The 18,547-nt window shown below is 41.9% G+C and overlaps 1 protein-coding gene across 2 annotated transcripts; it reads left to right on the forward strand.

Moving 5' to 3' along the window:
• Positions 1-1,410: 1,410 nt before the first annotated feature.
• Positions 1,411-13,919, forward strand: LOC118313161 (midkine-B-like). Of its 2 annotated transcripts, none has more exons than XM_035638477.2 (5): positions 1,411-1,505; positions 10,093-10,166; positions 10,976-11,143; positions 12,091-12,251; positions 13,070-13,919. In XM_035638477.2, exons 2-5 carry the CDS (start codon positions 10,094-10,096, stop codon positions 13,139-13,141), a joined length of 474 nt encoding a protein of 157 aa, XP_035494370.2. In that variant the 5' UTR covers positions 1,411-1,505; position 10,093; the 3' UTR covers positions 13,142-13,919. The 2 variants fall into 2 exon arrangements, with proteins under 2 accessions (XP_035494370.2, XP_047191951.1); XM_047335995.1 differs by lacking the exon at positions 1,411-1,505 and adding an exon at positions 7,956-7,987.
• The last annotated feature ends 4,628 nt before the right edge of the window (positions 13,920-18,547 follow it).

An 18,547-nucleotide genomic window follows, 5' to 3' on the forward strand; every position in this document is an offset into this window, starting at 1 on the left:
AAGCAGAAGCACATTGCAGGCACGCTGTAGCAGCAGGAACGGAAACAAAAGTCTCGATTAGAGTCTTTGGCGCTTCGACTACGATGGGAGGTATTGTAGTTGAGCAGGAGCGGAATAAATCCCCGCACGGAGCCCAGACACTGGTGGTAGTCGACGATTTTTTTCTGCCATTCGAACGCAAAACACTTTTTCCTCACAGTCCACCAGCTGAAGGTTCTGTGCGCGCGACGAAAAAGGGAATCTGGCTCCTCGGCTCAGCCCTGGCTCTGTAAATCGAAGACCAAACAAATGGCGCAGGCTGCGCCAAAACAACGGTTACGAGACGTGCTAGCGGGCGACACTGGCTTTGGCCTAGTCGGTCTCCCTTACCCGAGTTCCTGGGGGTCGCGGCCAACAAGAGAGACAAGCTCTCTCCAAAATGGCTTACTGCCCCTTTAAATGTTCCACAGCAGATCCTGCGAAGGCCCCAGCGGATAAATATGTATCAGACAGTGATGCAGAGTTTAGAATCCGGAGTTTAATACCGTGGCAGACCAGTTATGGCGGCTCAATTTTCCCACTGACAAGTGCAAGCGACGTCCTCGTGAATAATTGAGGCGCTGGATCCGAGCTTGTTCTGGTGTCTTTGATCAGGGCTCTGACACGCTGCCAGCTGCTCTTATGCTCATTTACAAAGCTTTATCAAACCCCATTATCTCCCGTGCAGCGAGGATGGATAGTGAGTCGGCTGCACTTTCACACGCGCTCACTCCGAAACAATGTGAACTGAGGGTTCGAAGGTCACAAAGGTTTACATGGACATTGCCAGCTTATATATATATATATATATATATATATATATATGTAAATATCTATATCATTATATAATCGTTCCAGCTTTTACATACAAAAGAATGTCTATTGGAAAGCCGTTTGGCCTGTTGCGTTTAAATACAACCAATTCTTCTCTGATACATCACATTTATTTATTTATTTCACTTTTCTTTACTGTCCCCCCCCCCGACGTTCTCCAAATGATGGGTATAAGATGAAAGACGATGCATGTGAAGTGGGTCTTGCCTGGTAAGACCAAGACACACGATGATCTAAAGAAACAACGGAGGCTGAAAACGGGGCTCTCGAGCGGAGCGTTTATCATTTACAAGATCTGTGCAAAGAATACAATAGCAGCTGGCCGTAATTTCATCAGTGTAAAGACGAACACACAGCAATCAAATGGAAAACCTGTAGCTTCTGCGTTGATGGCCTGCGGGGGCTCGAGTCTGCTTTGTCTCATGGAAACAAAGTTTGCAGTTGAGTGTGTGTGTGTGTGTGTGTGTGTGTGTGTGTGTGTGTGTGTGTGTGTGTGTGTGTTCTTGAGGGTGTGGGGTGAATGGGGCTAATGCAACCAGAATGAACTGGTTTGGGAGACAAAAGCAGGGGGCTAGAGGAGGTGCATAAGCGAGAGACACAGGAGACCAGAGAGAGACAGAAGTTTTCCCCTGACTCGAGTGCCTGGTCGACAAGTAAGTGCCCTGCTCTCCGCATTTAATTCTTTAGCTGCATTTGTATGAACATGTAACTGCTTCACAATGATAGAGAAGCGCTATCAACTAATACGTGACTTAGTCTGGCGGGTAGTTTATTGTGTTTCATGGAGCTGTCCCTTAGAAGACCATCATAAAAAAGATTCTCAGCTTTCCCTAATAGCTCCCAAAGTTGTTACATTAATAAATTGTGGTTTTCTTCCAGTCTCCACTGAGACTCATGATAACTTGTGTTTTTCTGTGTTTGTGTGTATTCAGAAATAAGTGTGAAAGGGAAACTTATGCCTTGACTTTATTCTACATTTTAAAGGCATATCTCAGATTCTATGAATCTCTGCACTGAACATTCTCACTCGTCTGCTCCTCTAACCCTTTTTTGGTTGGTGCTTATCATCTGCCCCTTGGCTTTCATTAGTCTTTATGTAATTGTCCCAATTCCCGGGCCACATCCTGGCCCCTCCCCGCATCGCATCTCATCTTTGAAATTCTGCAAGTGAAGCTCTTCTATACAAACTCGACACCACTGTGTGTGTGTGTGTGTGTGTGTGTGTGTGTGTGTGTGTGTGTGAGCGCTCATAATGTGGCAGAAAGGCACAGATATTTGTGGGTAACAAACATGTGAATTTGCTTCCTGCTGATGCAAGTAGCCATGTTGAGTTAGATTGTATTTGGAACATTTCCTCTGTTGGTGTGTGTGTGTGTGTGTGTGTGTGTGTGTGTGTGTGTGTGTGTGTGTGTGTGTGTGTGTGTGTGTGTGTGTGTGTGTGTGTGTGTGCGCGTGCGCGTGTGTTAAGGCAGCTGGGAGCAGGGTTGAGAGAATTACATGTTATAAGCATTTTTTTGCTCATTGGGCAACAGAACAACTGCTGATCAGCAACTGAAAGTAGAGAGGAGACATAAAGATATAATTACAACAAATATAAAAATAAACTTTATGCCCCCCAAGTGAATGTTTATGACCCAGTAAACTAATTACTTCTAAAACAAGATCTTTATTTCATAAAGTCTGAAATTTAAAGGGATGAATATCTATCCTCTCTATTGTTTATTATGTTCATTAATTTCTAACAGTTTTAATTGATGATTATAATGTTTATTATAATTTGTCTCACAGTGGGGGCCTGGGGCCAGCTCACTCCCTCATCTTCAATCCTTCTTCAACTCTGTGCAGGTCTTTTTTTTTAATTTAAATTTGTATTATCATACGAGTTCACTCATTCCAGGTGGTTTAAGTTTGTTGTATTGTGTCATTGTGTTTCATCACAGCCAATGAAAGAGATGCTTCACATTAAAAGCCTCTCATAACATCCTGGTTGGCTTTTGATGTGAAGGGAAGCGTTGACCCGCGGTTGATCTCTGCGTGGAGGAGGATGTGTTCTGAGTTTCCCACGTCAGAGAGAAGAGGCATGTGACCCCATTGTTAATGACAGTGACACATGCCAGTGAATAGACCCGAGGTCAATTTGACTTGCCAGGAGACGACAGTCTCTCAAATATCAAATACCGACAATAAAAAAAAACAAAAAGGCAGCAGTTTTAGTTCTAAATAAAATAGGAAAAAAACAAAAGAGAAAGTCTTCATCACATTATTGTTGTAAATTGCAAAATCAAGACAACAAGAGAAAAATATCACAGCAATATGTGATATACACCGCTGGAAATTCATTGTCCAATAAACACAAATGATGATGTCATCAAGCCTGATGCAGGAGAACTTAAACCAGGTTTAAAGGCAGCAGTGACTTCCCGTTGTTGGCTCTCATCTTAATCTAATAATGAAAAGCATCAGAGTGATGGCGAACCATTGGTCAATCTAAATCAACTGTAGTCTCGTCTCTAATCTTACTGGTTAGCGAAAGTTAACACATTACTAGACCACATGAGGTCAGTTTCTGACTTCATAGTGACGTCATGATTCCATCATTCCTACGGTCCATCCGTCACAGCTTATCCTTTAAGGGCCGCGGGTGCTGGAACCAATCCCACCTCACATTGGGTCCAACCGGGACACGTGGCCAGCCCATCACACGGCCAACATACAGAGACAAACTACCATTCACACTCACCTGGGTGTGTGTGTGTGTGTGTGTGTGTGTGTGTGTGTGTGTGCGCGCGCGCACGCGATCTCTACCAAACCATTTGTCTGCATCCCTTCCTCTGCCTCTCTGGTAAAGGCATTGGGTCATATAAGGACTAATAAAACAAGTTGTTTCCGCTCGGCTGCTTGTTAAAATCCCTCATCACAGAGTCAACAGACTCCACACACACACACACACACACACACACCCTCTAATACGCTGGACAGAATCCAAACTTGAAACTCGGGTGAAGCAAAATTGGTCTTTTTCAAAGCCCATATTAAAGCAAAGCTTGTCAGATTATAAAATGAACATGCCACAGAAATTCACTGTCACCCTTTTATTATGAGGTGTGTGTGTGTGTGTGTGTGTGTGTGTGTGTGTGTGTGTGTGTGCGTGCGCGATTACTTGTAATCCTGGTAGAACAGACGAAGCCTTGATAATTTTCACTTATTTCACGTATTTCTGTCGTGTTTGTCTGAACATAATTTACAAATAGCACAAAAAAGTCAACTTGTACAAATGCTGATGAGCTGAAACCCAGTGTCAACCCACAGTGACGCCACCCGCTGGTTTGTGAGCTTCCGTTTTAAAGCCTCGAGTTTCGCATTTTGACCAGCGGCATCTTGGCTACTGGTCTAATAGGTCAGACATTTAGAAGTTATTCTAAAAGTTATCTACACTGTAGGGCTGTTTTAAAAGAAACAGAATAAACGAAAACCTACGCATTGTGAGGCAGATCGAGATAGAGTATCTCAGTCATGAATGCCAAAGCATTATGAACATAACCAGGGATAAGGAGGAGTTGGTTCACTATCAGTCAAACTGCAGCGGTCAGCTGCGATGGGAGGACAGGCCGAGAGCCTTCGAGTACAGTCTGTTCCTGGAGGAGGTCGTACCGAACAAAAGAACCGGGCTGCACTAGTTAATAACACACATCAACGCAAGATGGATGAATCATATGGAATCCGACCGTATGATGTCCTAATGGTATTGTACACAGGAACTGTGTTGACAACCTCTCATCCACTTTGTGATACACAGTCAGTCTAACTACCAATCATGACTCAGACACAGAGAGTGACCTCAGTGAGCAGATGTTGGCTCACTCTCAATAGACTTGAACATTTCTTATGAATGTAATAACAATCCTGGGTTTGAACAATAACCAGAATTTGAATTTGACTTTATTCAAAAACACAGCAAATTCTCCATCCTGATTATTTTTGGGGATATTTAATGCATTGTCTTGAGTTACAGCGAAGCTGAACTGACGTTAAAAGACAATTAAATGGCCACTGGTTATATCCATATTTAATGTCTGTCATCAGGGAAGACTCGAGGTCCTTTCCTGGCTTCCTTTTCCCTCCTCCGAAACACTTATTTGACCAGAAATAACTTTGCATACCATCACGACCCCGAAGAAATCTTTTCTTTGTCGGCTGTCATGTTTCATAAAACAGTCGGAATGTTGTTGGTTTTTTTGTGGTTTTTTTCCTGTTGTGTCTTTTGGCAGATGGACCTCCAGGCGCTGACAGAGAGATATAGAGCAGAGAGAAGAAAGTCACTCGAGGGACTTTAGAGTTTTTCTGTCTGATGACCAGGGATATTCTCTCTGGTAGCTCCAGTATTCCACATCCCCACAGTGACAGTAGCTTAGTACACACACACACACACACACACACACACAGAAATGCCACATCTTTAAATCACAGTCCTGTTATTAGATTTTTCTTTATCCTTGGACTAAATCCAAAAATGGGAGACCTTAAAAAAGCCTTTTTCAACTCTCAAGTATTTATCTGAATTATTCAATATGCATGACTGAATAATCAACTTTGAAAGTTGTCGGGGGGGGGAAATCACGTTGAAATGTTATTTTATCAAGAGTCCAACAGACAGCAACTCAGCAAATCGTTACCATTGATTGACGACACTGATAACAGAAGCACACGAGCCACACAGTGTCACAGACTGACACGTCAAGCCAGTTACAAAGCACAGATACAGAATATTTCATGGGAAATAAACATTTGGCACATGTAGGCCGAGCGTCCTTCTGATGGTTTTGACTAGTTCAGCGTCGGCTCCCAATACCTGCCAACAGCACACAAACACTGGATATTAATAATGACTCCAGCGCTGACACACATACTTATGCAGCCATATTTTTCAAAGCTGTTATGCAAACTAATCCTCTGATGCAGGGGTCCTCTGTGAAGTCCTCTAACTGTCCAGAAGCAAACCTGTCGTCCAAATATTACAACTAAAATGAACAGCAAATGTTGTCTAGGAAACATCAAATTCCTTTTTTTTTAATACACATAATGAGGACATTTTGTTAATCTACAGTGAAATTGAAAATATCAGTGAAACAGTTTTTTTTTCTGACAAACAGATTCTGCAGAACAATAGCTTCCTCCAGTGACTCCAGCGTTATTTAAGTGTAATAATAATAATAATAATATATTTGATTTATGAAGCGCTTTTCATGGACCCAAAGTGTAACTTCACGTCCAGCTCAACGTAACTCCACCCGCTGCGTCTTTTAGAAAAATGCTTCGAACTAGGCAGGGGGCTGAGAGGGCGAGGCAGGCGGGGCTGGATGTGACAGTGACAGAGTCACTCAACTATATCACTTAGTTTACAGTTAACTCAAAAACAGATTTAAGTATGCACTTATTCATGATTATGGTCAGACTCAAGGCACCCGGTTAAAGTTAGCGGACGAGTGTGATTTGGTTGAGTGCAGAAAGAGTTCACACTGACCTCAGACGAAACATGTTTATTCACAGTTAACCTAAAACATCTTTTACTGCCCCTTGACCAAAGTGCTTTTGTTGCACAGACGGGACTCTGGTGTGACCAAGTGGTAACCCACCAAGACGTCACCTCACGGTTTGTGAAACAGCTGTTATGACGCCCGAGTCTTGCATTTTGGCCAGCGCCATTTGGCTTTTACAAACCAGAAGAAGTAGCCATATTTGGAAAAAGAAGGTAGTGGGCCTGACTAAGAGATTGAGGACACTACGTGCCCATCTATACCTGTGACCTGCACCTATTGGACGGTACAAGCTTTCAATGACACAGTATCCATGCTCCAATGCATATGGTGCTTTATTGTCTATTTTGCTCTAAATGGCTCCATCATTTACAAAATGAACATCATGCTGCATTGAAAACTTGAAACTAGCGTTCAAGACCATATTCTCATTATAAATCAATGGAGGAGTAGGGTCATTTTCTCATTGACTTCCATAAATACGAAGTTAATTTTGCAAACATTGGACACGCCCTCTGCTGGTCATTTGAGAGAAGACAGGTTTCAGGCACTTCCGCATTGGCTTCGCTTTCCGGACCCGGCGTCTACGTCCATCTCTATCGAGAGTCTGTGGGTGTGACCCCAAACACTGCCCAATGTGGCGTTTCAGGAATGAATTCCTGAAACATGCGGACTCTGAACAGCAATTACATTGCCTTCTAAAATTGTGGAAGTGATGGAGAAAAAACAGAGGCGAACATTGGACTTCATCAGGTGGACACAAACTTTATCCTGTTGCGTTGCAACTGCTGCATGTGTTGATGAGCAACCGCCTGCTCACGGGGACACTGTCCGTCACTGTCTCTGAAGAATGTTGTAGCTTGTCCCTGACGGTAGAAGGGCGCATTCCTCCACCAAGGCTAATGCACTATCTTGCCATGTTAAAGAAAATGAAAAAAAAATCCTGGATCTGCCTATTTAAACAGATCTTCTTCCTCTGGTCATGCCCCACCCCTCAACCAAATGTCAAAGTAATCTGTTTAGTAGTTTTTGCGTAATCCTGTTAACAGACTGATAGACGGCAATGAAAACATAACCTCCTCTGCACGCTGGGGGTTAACCCCTAACCCCTTCAGTAAAACTAAACCACATCTAAAAGATCTTATTTTTAGACCTTGCCTCTGTGCATTCTACCTTTTCTCACCCATCCATCTAATTAGGTGTGTTGTCCCTCATCACTTAGCACTCTGGCTTTGTGATTTCACTCTTAAATCTATGTAAGAAAAATATAATTTGTGTTGTGAATGGAAATATGTTTATTCTGAAAATGTGTTTCAGTGAAATGAAACAATGAAACAATGAAACATGAAGTTAGATAGTCCCTCAGTCAGTTTTTAATCAGGGGAAGCATCCAGCGTAGACTGTTGTTGACCTCTGACCTCAAACAAACCTCTGTTCATCCCGCACCATCCATTTGAATCAATGATGTTGACCTCTGACCTTCACTCCGAGTCTCAATAGGAGAGTTATTTATTATCATTATCGTCAGTTTTCACTTTGTTCTTCTTCTTCTTGTTTTTTATGTGATACAAGACGATGAAAAATAGGAGCAAAATGCTGAGGTAAAATCCTCATTTTGTCTCATCCCATGTCTCTCGTTTCACTGCTCCGTAATCAGCAACACCATTTTAAAAACCCTTGTTGCCACAGATATTTTTTTCATTCCCCCTGCTCCTACTTGAGTTGATCCTGGAAAAGCACGGAGTGGTTTCCTCATGGGATGATGCAGTGGTGCTTTTCAGCTCCGGTCCCTGGGCAGGCTATTAGAGCAGCAGTGCATAATTGCTGCCCGGTTTGGCGTGTGAGACATCCACTCCACTTTGCTCCACCAGCTTTGCTCCCAGAGTGTATTACTGACCGGAAAAAAAAATAGGGAAACTGTGAGAAATCCTATAACTTCCCTGACATTATACACGTGTTGTTTAGAAATGCATGCAGCTGTTGCCCAGGAGGTAGAGGGTCCTGCGCTAACCATCGATCGCCGCCTCCTCCGGTCCGCATGCCGAAGTGTCCTCGGGCAAGACACCCTAAACTGCCCCTGAAGGCTGAAGCCTGCAGATCCATGCTTCACCTTGGAAGAGCAACTTGACAGCATCTTATTTTTATCCTGATCCCTGCACACATCGGTCCTCATGGCCATTTCTGCCTCTTCTCGTGACCTTCTTCAGCCAACAGTTTGCTCAGTTGTTATGAATATGCACATAATGAAGGTGATGTTGTGGAGTTCTCCACGAGGCGTGCGATAGTGTGCGGCTGGAAGCTGCTGAAAAAAGCGGAGAAGTGCATGTGTCACGAGTCTTTCAGTGTCAACACAGTCAATATGAAAAAATTGTTAAAATGCATAAACAGATGAAGTCATCCCTCTGTCAAAATTGTTTATTAGTTAACTAAATTTTTCACTCGAAAAGGGGAAAAAAGAGAAACTCTGTCACCATGCAGATCCAATCACCTCGGCCCTGAGGCGTGGGGGGGATCCAGGAGCCGTCTGCTGCTGCTCTTGGGGCAGAGCTAATGATAATTAATGATGCCTGTTGGAAAACTTCAAGAGTGAGCTTGGAGATAAAAGAGGTTCATGGACTGAAATATGTGTGCTTGCTCATAGGCATCCATCTTCTGCTGGTCTTTTGTTTTATTTTTTCGAAATCTCATGTCCGAGTAACGCAACGTTTCTAGAATTGTGTATATGCAGCAAAGCCTCACAACACTGACGCCAGAATCCTACGCTTTATTGCTGCATATTTGTTTGTTGTTAACCGCTCACTACAGGTCTGACTCAAACGACTTGAAACAGGGAAATACTCTTTTGTAGTAAGCGCGGCTTCATTTCTAAAAATAAAAAATTGCACCTCCTCCCCCAACAGGGGGAGGGGATATGTGATTACGGAGCCAGGTAAAACAGAGGAAAGACCCCCACGGTTGAAGGAGTTATATTAATAATACATCAGTTAAACCCCTTAAACATGTAACTGGTGCTAATGAACTTCATGCCTTATTCATTGTTTTTTTTGTTTTTTATATATCTCCTGATGTTCATATTGCACGTTGCACGTTTTGATCCCCGTTTTACTGATGGTTCAGTCTGTACTATTCCTTTTACTGCTGTAACACCGCACATCTCCTCGTATGTTATGTTATGTTCGGTTCTCAGCTTACATCAAGCACCGTGTAACTCTAGGCTAACAGTCAGGGCCCTGGGACATTTTCAGAGATCCACAGCTGCAATTATCACCTAAAGTTGTCAGAAGTAACTTTTTAAAATGAATCAACTGAAAAGAAATACAGTTCTAGAAGAAAAAAAAAAGTCAATGTGAGTGTTATCGCATCGTTCTCAATGGCAGCCCTTAACCCACCACCTCAACATAATGTGTGCGTGTGTGTGTGTGTGTGTGTGTGTGTGTGTGTGTGTGTGTGTGTGTGTGTGTGTGTGTGGACACGACGTCTTGAGGGATTCGTTGAAAACGATGCTTTTCCACTTTGTATGAAGATGGCCAGTGTTCAGGAGTCCCCTGGCCTGCTGTTACGAGCTCTGATGGAGGAAGGGGGCGGAGCAGATCATTATTTCACGTGAACTAACTCTGGCCTGAGGGTCAACGCTTAATGGCTCAGCCGATGGGTTGGGTGTGAACCTTCGGGATGTTGATTCCCCCACTGCTGTGTGTTTGTACAGGATGAGGACTGCACTGCTGCTGCTGTTGGTCCCGCTCATCGCCATCACAACTGTGGCTGCAGGAAAGAACAAAGGTGACCTTCGCCCTGTCTTTTTCCACACAGCAGAGAATAAGTTTATGTCATCAAAATATTCTCCATTTTTATTTTATGTCATTATTCTTTGCCAAGATGCCGCTGTCAAAAGTTGCAGTAATGCTATCAATGCTCACCGAGGCTGATCACTGCTACGGGAAGTGTTTTCAACAGGCAGAACAGGGCGGGCGGGGTCACGACGCCGTGCTGCGTCACAGCAAAGCGCAGAGTGTTCACAAGGAACAGTGGAACATTTTGGAAAACATGGGCAATCTTTAAGGTGACACCTGAGATGGTGTAATGTCAGCGTGTTAGTACAGCGCCAGAGTCAGGGCGTAGTTATTGATCCAAGGCTCCTCCAGTCTGAATGCTGAAGTGTCATTGGGCAACACACTGAAGCCCCTGAGGGGCTGTGCCTCAGAGAATGTGACTTGCAGTGTAAAGCACTTTCTGTCGTTGATAAGACCAGATAAGCGCAGGATCATGCGAGCCCACCTCTTCCACTTCATTAAATAACACTGTGTTACTCATTTGTTTCAATCACAGACAAAAAAATGTAAAAAAAAAATAACAGTTCCTGCTAAAAATACCCTTAAAACTCAGATGGACATATGTATCTAATAGTTACATACGATAATTGTTATTAGATATGTTCAGTCAAGAGCCTGACCCGCAGTGACCTGCAGTCACCAGCAGACTGGCTAAACTGGACAAGAGAAACAATTCCCACTGAATTTATGGTTGGCACATGAAATTCAAAACTCTGCACATATAAAATAACTAGTCAATAATCTTTATTCTGTCCTCAGAGAAAAACAAACCCTCCCAGCATGGGTCAGAATGTGCTGACTGGCGCTATGGCAACTGTGTGCCTAGCAACGGGGACTGTGGAGCAGGATTTAGAGAGGGGTCATGTGACCAGCAGACCAAGAAGATGAAATGTAAAGTGCCTTGCAACTGGAAAAAAGACTTTGGAGGTAACACACACACACACACACACAAAATAAGAGAAGGGAATAACTGTAAAAAATTTGACGATTCATTGTAATAAAAATTGCTTGTGCTAAGTTTTAGACTGCAGCACAGATAGTATAGGTGATATACAACCATATGATATGGTTTCCAAAGAAGACGTTCTTCTGGAGTGTGTTCTCTTTCCAAAGGAAAGGACTACAAAATGAAAACAACCCACTGGGATTTCTGGGAAGGGATAAGTTATTGTAATAATGAGAATGCAGAAAGCCTGGAGGCGTATATGCAAAAATGAGGTTTCAGTGGAAAGCAAGTGCAGGGTCAGAGCATTCTAACGTTTGATAGATAGCTGTGGCAGGTCGAAGAGTGGAAAATTACAATATTCATATCTGGAAGCAAAAAATTGTGGCTCAAAATTTCAGGTTCTAAAGGAAGAGAGACCATGGTGGAATCTCTCTATGATCTCGAGGGGGTGGTGAAAAGTTGCCCTGACAGTAGATGGTAGACTGATGGTAGTCTTCATGTGAGGAGGAGGACCGAGAGAATCATCAAACTGTGAAACTCTTGTTGGTGGCACTCTAGTTTTATCTGTGTTTTACGATGGAGTTAGAAGAGCAATCGTTATTGATTGGGATGTAATGATGGATGAGCATGCGCAACTGAATCTTATTGGCAGGGTAATACTGTATGAAAACCCAGGAAAAGAGGACCATGGATGGAACCTTGAGGTGCACCACTTGAAGTACATAATGACTACACGCTGATTTCTGTTCTGACAAATAAGAATCAAACCATGCTGAAGCTGAATCTTGGATGCAAGTTTATCTTCTCAAATTACAATTTTATTCAAGGCGCCTAATAAAGTGTCCAGTTTCCACTGGACCATCATGCAAACAGAAACAAAAAGTTCAGGGATTCTCTGTCTCCCTCTCTCTCTCTGTCTCTCTCCTAGCTGACTGTAAGTACCGGTTCGGAAGTTGGGGAGAGTGTGATCCAAGCTCTGGCTCACGGACCAGAACAGGGACACTGAAGAAGGCTCTCTACAATGCCGAATGTCAACAGACTATTTCTGTCTCCAAACCCTGCCCAGGAAAACCCAGAGAAAAAACAAAGGTTAGACTGTCAAGTTCACTGCAGGGTGTTTCTCTTTCTCCTCGCGGGGAAGAACTAACTCTCATGTATCTTGTTCCTTAGCTTTGACATGAGACGCCAAATGTTTTTTTTTCTGATGACGTGTAGAAAAATAGATATAGTTATCATTGTGAAATACCTTTCTGTAAGTAATTGTGACGTCACGCGCCACAAGACACCAGTTTATTGTCTGGCCGTAGAATGTAGTCGATAACGCCACCATGACCAGTTAGCAGCTGCACATTCGCCAGATTTACATTTGGCTGTTGGACACGATGAACCTGGTCCTCCTTTAGATGTTCTGTACAAAAACAAAGGCACATCAGTATGTGTATCAGTATAAGTATTACTATTACTATACTACATTTGACTAAATTAAAATTGAATGTGGGCATCTTTGGCCAGAAGCAGGTGCACATAGTTATTTTAGCCAATTATTTTAGCCATGGAACTAAAACAATTAGCCACAATATTCTCTGTCATATTCTGAGCTAAACCTGAGCCTTTCCTGAAGATGAACCCTTTGGCTTTATAAATGACCCAAATTACTTTGCTCTAATGTCGACCTAGGGACAAACTTTTAGAGAACAGAAAACTCTTTGGAGGTTCCGTCCAGTACTTTTGTGTATTGAGTTGTAACAAACATCCCTCCCTGTTGGGCCCGCAATCTTTATTACTCTGCGGTGCCTTTGGATTCCCTTCTTTATCTCTCCTTGTCTGTGCCTGACAACCACCTTTCACCCATTGAATGCTTCGAAGCAAATCATATTTGAGTCTATCTTTGTTTTTTGTTTTTCCAGGAAAGAAGACAAAAGTCAAGGGGACAGTCAAGAGCCTTCAGAGTTAAAGACAAAATAGAATCAAAGCAATAACTGTCAGAAGCGGATGCCCTTTGACAGCTGGACAGTGGACAGCACTTAGAGTTTCATAGCCTGATTTCCATACACATATTTTTGAGTCTTCCTCAACCACGACAAAAACATGACTAAACAGAAAACACAGGTCCACATGATGAAGTGAGCATGTCCTGTGGCTTTATAACCAGCCAACACAGCTGCTTCTAAAAAAACTATTGTGAATTTGTGATCTTTTTCTTATTAATCTTCCTTTAGACCACCACCCTCTTTAAATATTGTGAAAAATGTTGGGTGGAGGCGTTTTTCGATATCCGAGCCATCGCCACCAAACCTTTAATAGAATAAATACATGTCGGCGTCCGCTCGGCTGCACTAGAGATGGGAGCTAATTTATTTTCCAACTCGTCTCAGCTCGTCTCTGCTTTGGGTCTGAATTATTTTATCAATCCGGGATGTGTCAGTAGCAGACACGGCAAAACTCTTTACTTCATGTTGTATAGTTGAAACTAATTGTGGCTCAATAAACACCATCCTTTTTTCTATATTTCTAACCACCAGAGTTACAAGTTAATCAAACTGTTTGAAATGTCAACTGTGTAAATTTGCCTTAGGACCCCACAAGCCCCCTATTATACATTACATGCCTTTCACTTTGAATATTGTAAATACATTTCCCCTAATTTGATCCATTACCTCCTATTTGTATCCATCTTTAGAACAGTCAGCCTTTTTTTCCCTGTAGGCGTTATTTCTATTTTTCTTTTGTTTATTAAAATTGAAGAACATAATCTCACATTGTGTCTTTTTGTATTTTTTTCAGACTTTTTAACTCTTTATTTCCAGAGATGTAAGCACCAGTATCTATATTCTCTCTCTCGCATCCCGATCATGTTATGAATAACTGACACCAGATTTAAGATCATGGACATTAAAAGGTATCAAATTCACAGCATTTGTCTGGTGTTTGTTTACACTTTAATATTTAAAGGGGTAAAATAAGTGGCATCATGTGGTGTAAAGAAAAGTGGCAAACAGAGGAGAACCAGCAGTCCTGTCGGCATTAGCCTCCATCCTCAACGCCTTTTGGTCAGTGTTAATGGTCGCACAATTTTTTTTTTGCACAACGCCAAGGCAAAATAAAATTACACAAAACATAAATACTTTATCACCATGACACAAAATCAGTCCCAATAGGAATATTATGTGTATATTAGGAGGAAAAATTACCACCAAGAAGATAAAAGTTTCCTTTTACAATAAAGTGTGACAAAACCAAACGCAAAGCAATTATGGGAATAATACAGTGACATCATGAAACAATGTCAAAAAACAAAATCAATAGAATAGAGTGAAAACAATTAAAACTACAGTATGAAAGGACTGAGAAGCTGCACATCATTCTCCCTCCCGCCAAATTTTCCCTGTTGCCTGCATGCCTGTCTGTATAACAACCTGTCCTCTAGGGGAGAGCTGCCATTTTGTTTCAACCCTCTTTTCTCCTGTTTTTGATTAAGGTGCAGTAGGTAGTTTTAGAATTGTAACCTTTTCTTTTTCATATAGTTTTAGAACTGCACTTTTTTTTGTACTTAGGGTTGTTTGGTTTGTTATTTTGGCCTCTGCTCTCTCTGAAGTGAAGCTGCATTTTGTTCTGGCAATACATATTTGCAACGTTGAACGAACAATGAGTCATATTTGTTATCTGGCGAACAATGACTCATATTCGTTATCTTCTACCATCTTTACATTCTCTGCTCTGGGTTTAGTCAATGTGTGTGTTTTTACACTGTAGAGTAGCATTTTTCATTTTGTTGTATGTACTTACAATGACAATAAAGTAAATTCTGATTCTGATTCTCTCCTCTATGTGTTTAGTCAATGTGTTTTGTTTTTTTACACCATAGAGCAGTATTTCTTATTTTGTTGAATGTACATACAACGACAATAAAGTCAATTCTGATTCTGATTCTAAAATTATGATACTTCCCTAGACCAACTTGGGATCCTAATATCTACCATCTTCACATTCCCTGCTCTATGTTTTTAGTCAATGTGCGTGTTTTTATGTTTGCACCATAGTGTAGCCATTTTTAAATTTCGTTGTATGTATCATTCCTGTAGTCACAGGTACAGATCGATGAAGTACAATAAAACAATTTATTGTAATTCATTTAAATAGCTGTCTCTTCAGTTCAGCTCTTCAGTATTAAAATAAGGCCTATATAGTAGATGTCATACTAAGTAACTCATCGGGGGCCAACTGAACTAGAAATGGAAGGAAACAACTTTGTATTGGGGTGGCTCAGTGGACAAGAACACTGACCTTGGATCAGGAGGTGAAGTGTTCAACAATCACCTCGGGCAGATCCAGGGCACATCCATTGTCTGTAGTCACAGCTACAGATCGACGAAGAACAATAAAACAAGCTACAGCATGTGGAACTTTGGAAGGACTTCCAATGAAGTCAAATATAACCAAAATGGTGTTGTTTTTTATTGTAATTCATTGAAATAGCTGTCTCTTCAGTTCAGCTCGTCAGTATTAATAAAACAAACCATAGTAAGGCCTATAGAGTAGATGTCATACCAAGTAACTTATCGGGGGCCAACTGAACTAGAATGGAAGGAGAGCATTCCTGAGAGCATTGGTAAATATGACCACAAAAACTCAAGCTCTCAAGATGTGAGTTTTGTTTGATCCCACAGGTCTTGGGATGACAGACACCAAATTTGAAGTTGCTTGAATGAAGTAGCCTTTTTAATTTCCTTGTATGTACTTAAAATACATGAAATGTGGTATGGGGCTCTATCAAGTCATTTTTGCAAGCTCATGCTGGAGAGCCCTAAAATATCAAGATTTTCACAGATTCTGATTATCATTCCCAAGAGTATTGGTAAATATGGCAAGGGGGAATGTGGTAAGGGGCTTCATTGAGTTATTTAAAAAATTTTTCGCCAATTCTGATGCGTGTGCAAAGTTTTGGGCAGGTCAGTAGGTTAAGTGCCTCAAATTAGCGATTGATACTTAGTAACTTAGAGTACCGATACATTTTGAAATCAATATCCAAGGCAAATGATCAATCTGCCAAGAGTACTAGAAATGGAAGGTGACGAACTTTAAATGCTGTGGCTCAGTGTACAATGACACTGACCTGGGATCAGGAGATGGAGTGTTCAACAACCTACTCGGGCAGATCCAGGTCACCTCAATTGTCTGTAGTCAGAGCTACAAATAGATGAAGTACAAGCAACAGCACGAGGAACTTTGGACGGACTTCCACATAAGTGAGCTTTGACCAACATGGTGTTGTATCATGTTTGTTATTTTGTTGTAACTCATTTCAATAGTTGTCTCTTCAGTTCATTTCTTCAGTCCACATAAAAACAACAAAACATAGTAAGGCCTATTGAGTAGATGATATACGTAGTAACTCATTGGGGGCCAACTGAAGTATTAATCGAAGGCGGCGAATTTCTTTTGCTATGGCCGGTGTGGCTCAGGGGACAAGAACACTGACCTTGGATCAGGAGGTGGAGTGTTCAACAACCATTTCGGGCAGATCCAGGGCCCATCCATTGTCTGTAGTCACAGCTTAAAGATCGATGATGTACAATAAAACAAGCTACAGCAGAAAGACTTCCAATGAAGTCAACTCTGACAAAGGTGTTGTTTTTTTATTGTAATTCATTTAAATAGCTGTCTCTTCAGTTCGGTTCTTAAGTCCACATGAAAAGAACAACTTTGTATTGCAGTGGCTCAGTGGACAAGAACACTGACCTTGGATCAGGAGGTGGAGTGTTCAACAATCACCTCGGGCAGATCTAGGGCACATCTGTAGTCACAGCTACAGATCGATGAAGTACAATAAAACAAGCTACAGCATGTGGAACTTTGGAAGGACTTCCAATGAAGTCAAATATAACCAAAATGGTGTTATATCATGTTGTTTTTTTATTGTTATTCATTTAAATAGCTGTCTCTTCAGTTCAGCTCTTCAGTATTAAAATAACAAACCATAGTAAGGCCTATAGAGTAGATGTCATACTAAGTAACTCATCTGGGGCCAACTGAAGTATTAATTGAAGGCGGCGAACTTCTTTTGCTAAGGCCGGTGTGGCTCAGGGGACAAGAACACTGACCTGGGATCAGGAGGTGGAGTGTTCAACAATCACCTTGGGCAGATCCAGGGCACATCCATTGTCTGTAGTCACAGCTAAAGATCGATGATGTACAATAAAACAAGCTACAGCATGGGGAACCTAGGAAGGACTTCCACTTTGACCAACGTGTTGTTGTACCTCTTTATTTGATTGTTATTCATTTAAATTGTTGTCTCTTCAGTTCAGCTCTTCAGTATTAAAACAACAAACCATAGTAATGGCTATACAGCCGATGTCATACTTAGTAACTCATTCGGGGCAAACTAAAGTATAAAAGGAAGGTGACGAATTTCTTCAGCTGTGGACAGTGTGGCTCAGTGGACAAGAACACTGACCTGGGATCAGGAGGTGGAGTGTTCAACAACCAACTCGGGCAGATCCAGGGCACATCCATTGTCTGTAGTCACAGCTGCAAATCGATGAAGTACAATAAAACAAGCTACACCATGTGGAACTTTGGAAGGACTTCCAAAGACGTCAACTCTGACAAACGTGCTGTTTTTTCATTGTAATCCATTTAAATAGTTGTCTCTTCAGTTCAGTTCTTCAGTCCACATGAAAAGAACAAACCATAGTAAGGCCTATAGATGTCATACTCAGTAAATTATCAACTGCCAACAGAACTTGAAATGGAAGGAAACAACTTTGTATTGTGGTAGCTCAGTGGACAAGAACACTGACCTTGGATCAGGAGGTGGAGTGTTCAACAGCCACCTCGGGCAGATCTACATCTGTAGTCACACCTACAGATCGATGAAGTACAATAAAACAAGCTACAGCATGTGGAAGGACTTCCAATGAAGTCAAATATAACAAGAAGTCAAAGATTTTGTTTTACGCAATACCAACTTTCATTCAACATTGCTAGAAGCGGAAGACGACGAACAGCATTGTTATGGCTGGAGTGGCACAATGGACAAGAACACTGACTTTGGATCAGTAGTTCAAGGGTTCAAGGCCGACTCACGGAAGAGTGGCAAGACCGACTCACGGATGTGTGACACAGTGGACAACAACACTGACCTTGGCTCAGTAGGTTCGAGGGTTCAACTCCGACGCAGGGAGAGATAAGCATCCAGTGTCTGTATTCACAGCTAAAGGTCGATGGGGTATAACATGCTACGGCAAGGGGGAGCCAGGACTTTAGGTAGGGGGGGGAATCATTTTTAACCCTGATAAATCAATGTATGTAAATAATTGAATTGGAAGTCAAAGAACCTCCTAGAAGATACCTTAGATAATAACCCCAGATAGGATAAAGTC

This window comes from Scophthalmus maximus, chromosome 1 (genome assembly GCF_022379125.1).
Source record: "Scophthalmus maximus strain ysfricsl-2021 chromosome 1, ASM2237912v1, whole genome shotgun sequence".
Classification (NCBI taxonomy): Eukaryota; Metazoa; Chordata; class Actinopteri; order Pleuronectiformes; family Scophthalmidae; genus Scophthalmus; species Scophthalmus maximus.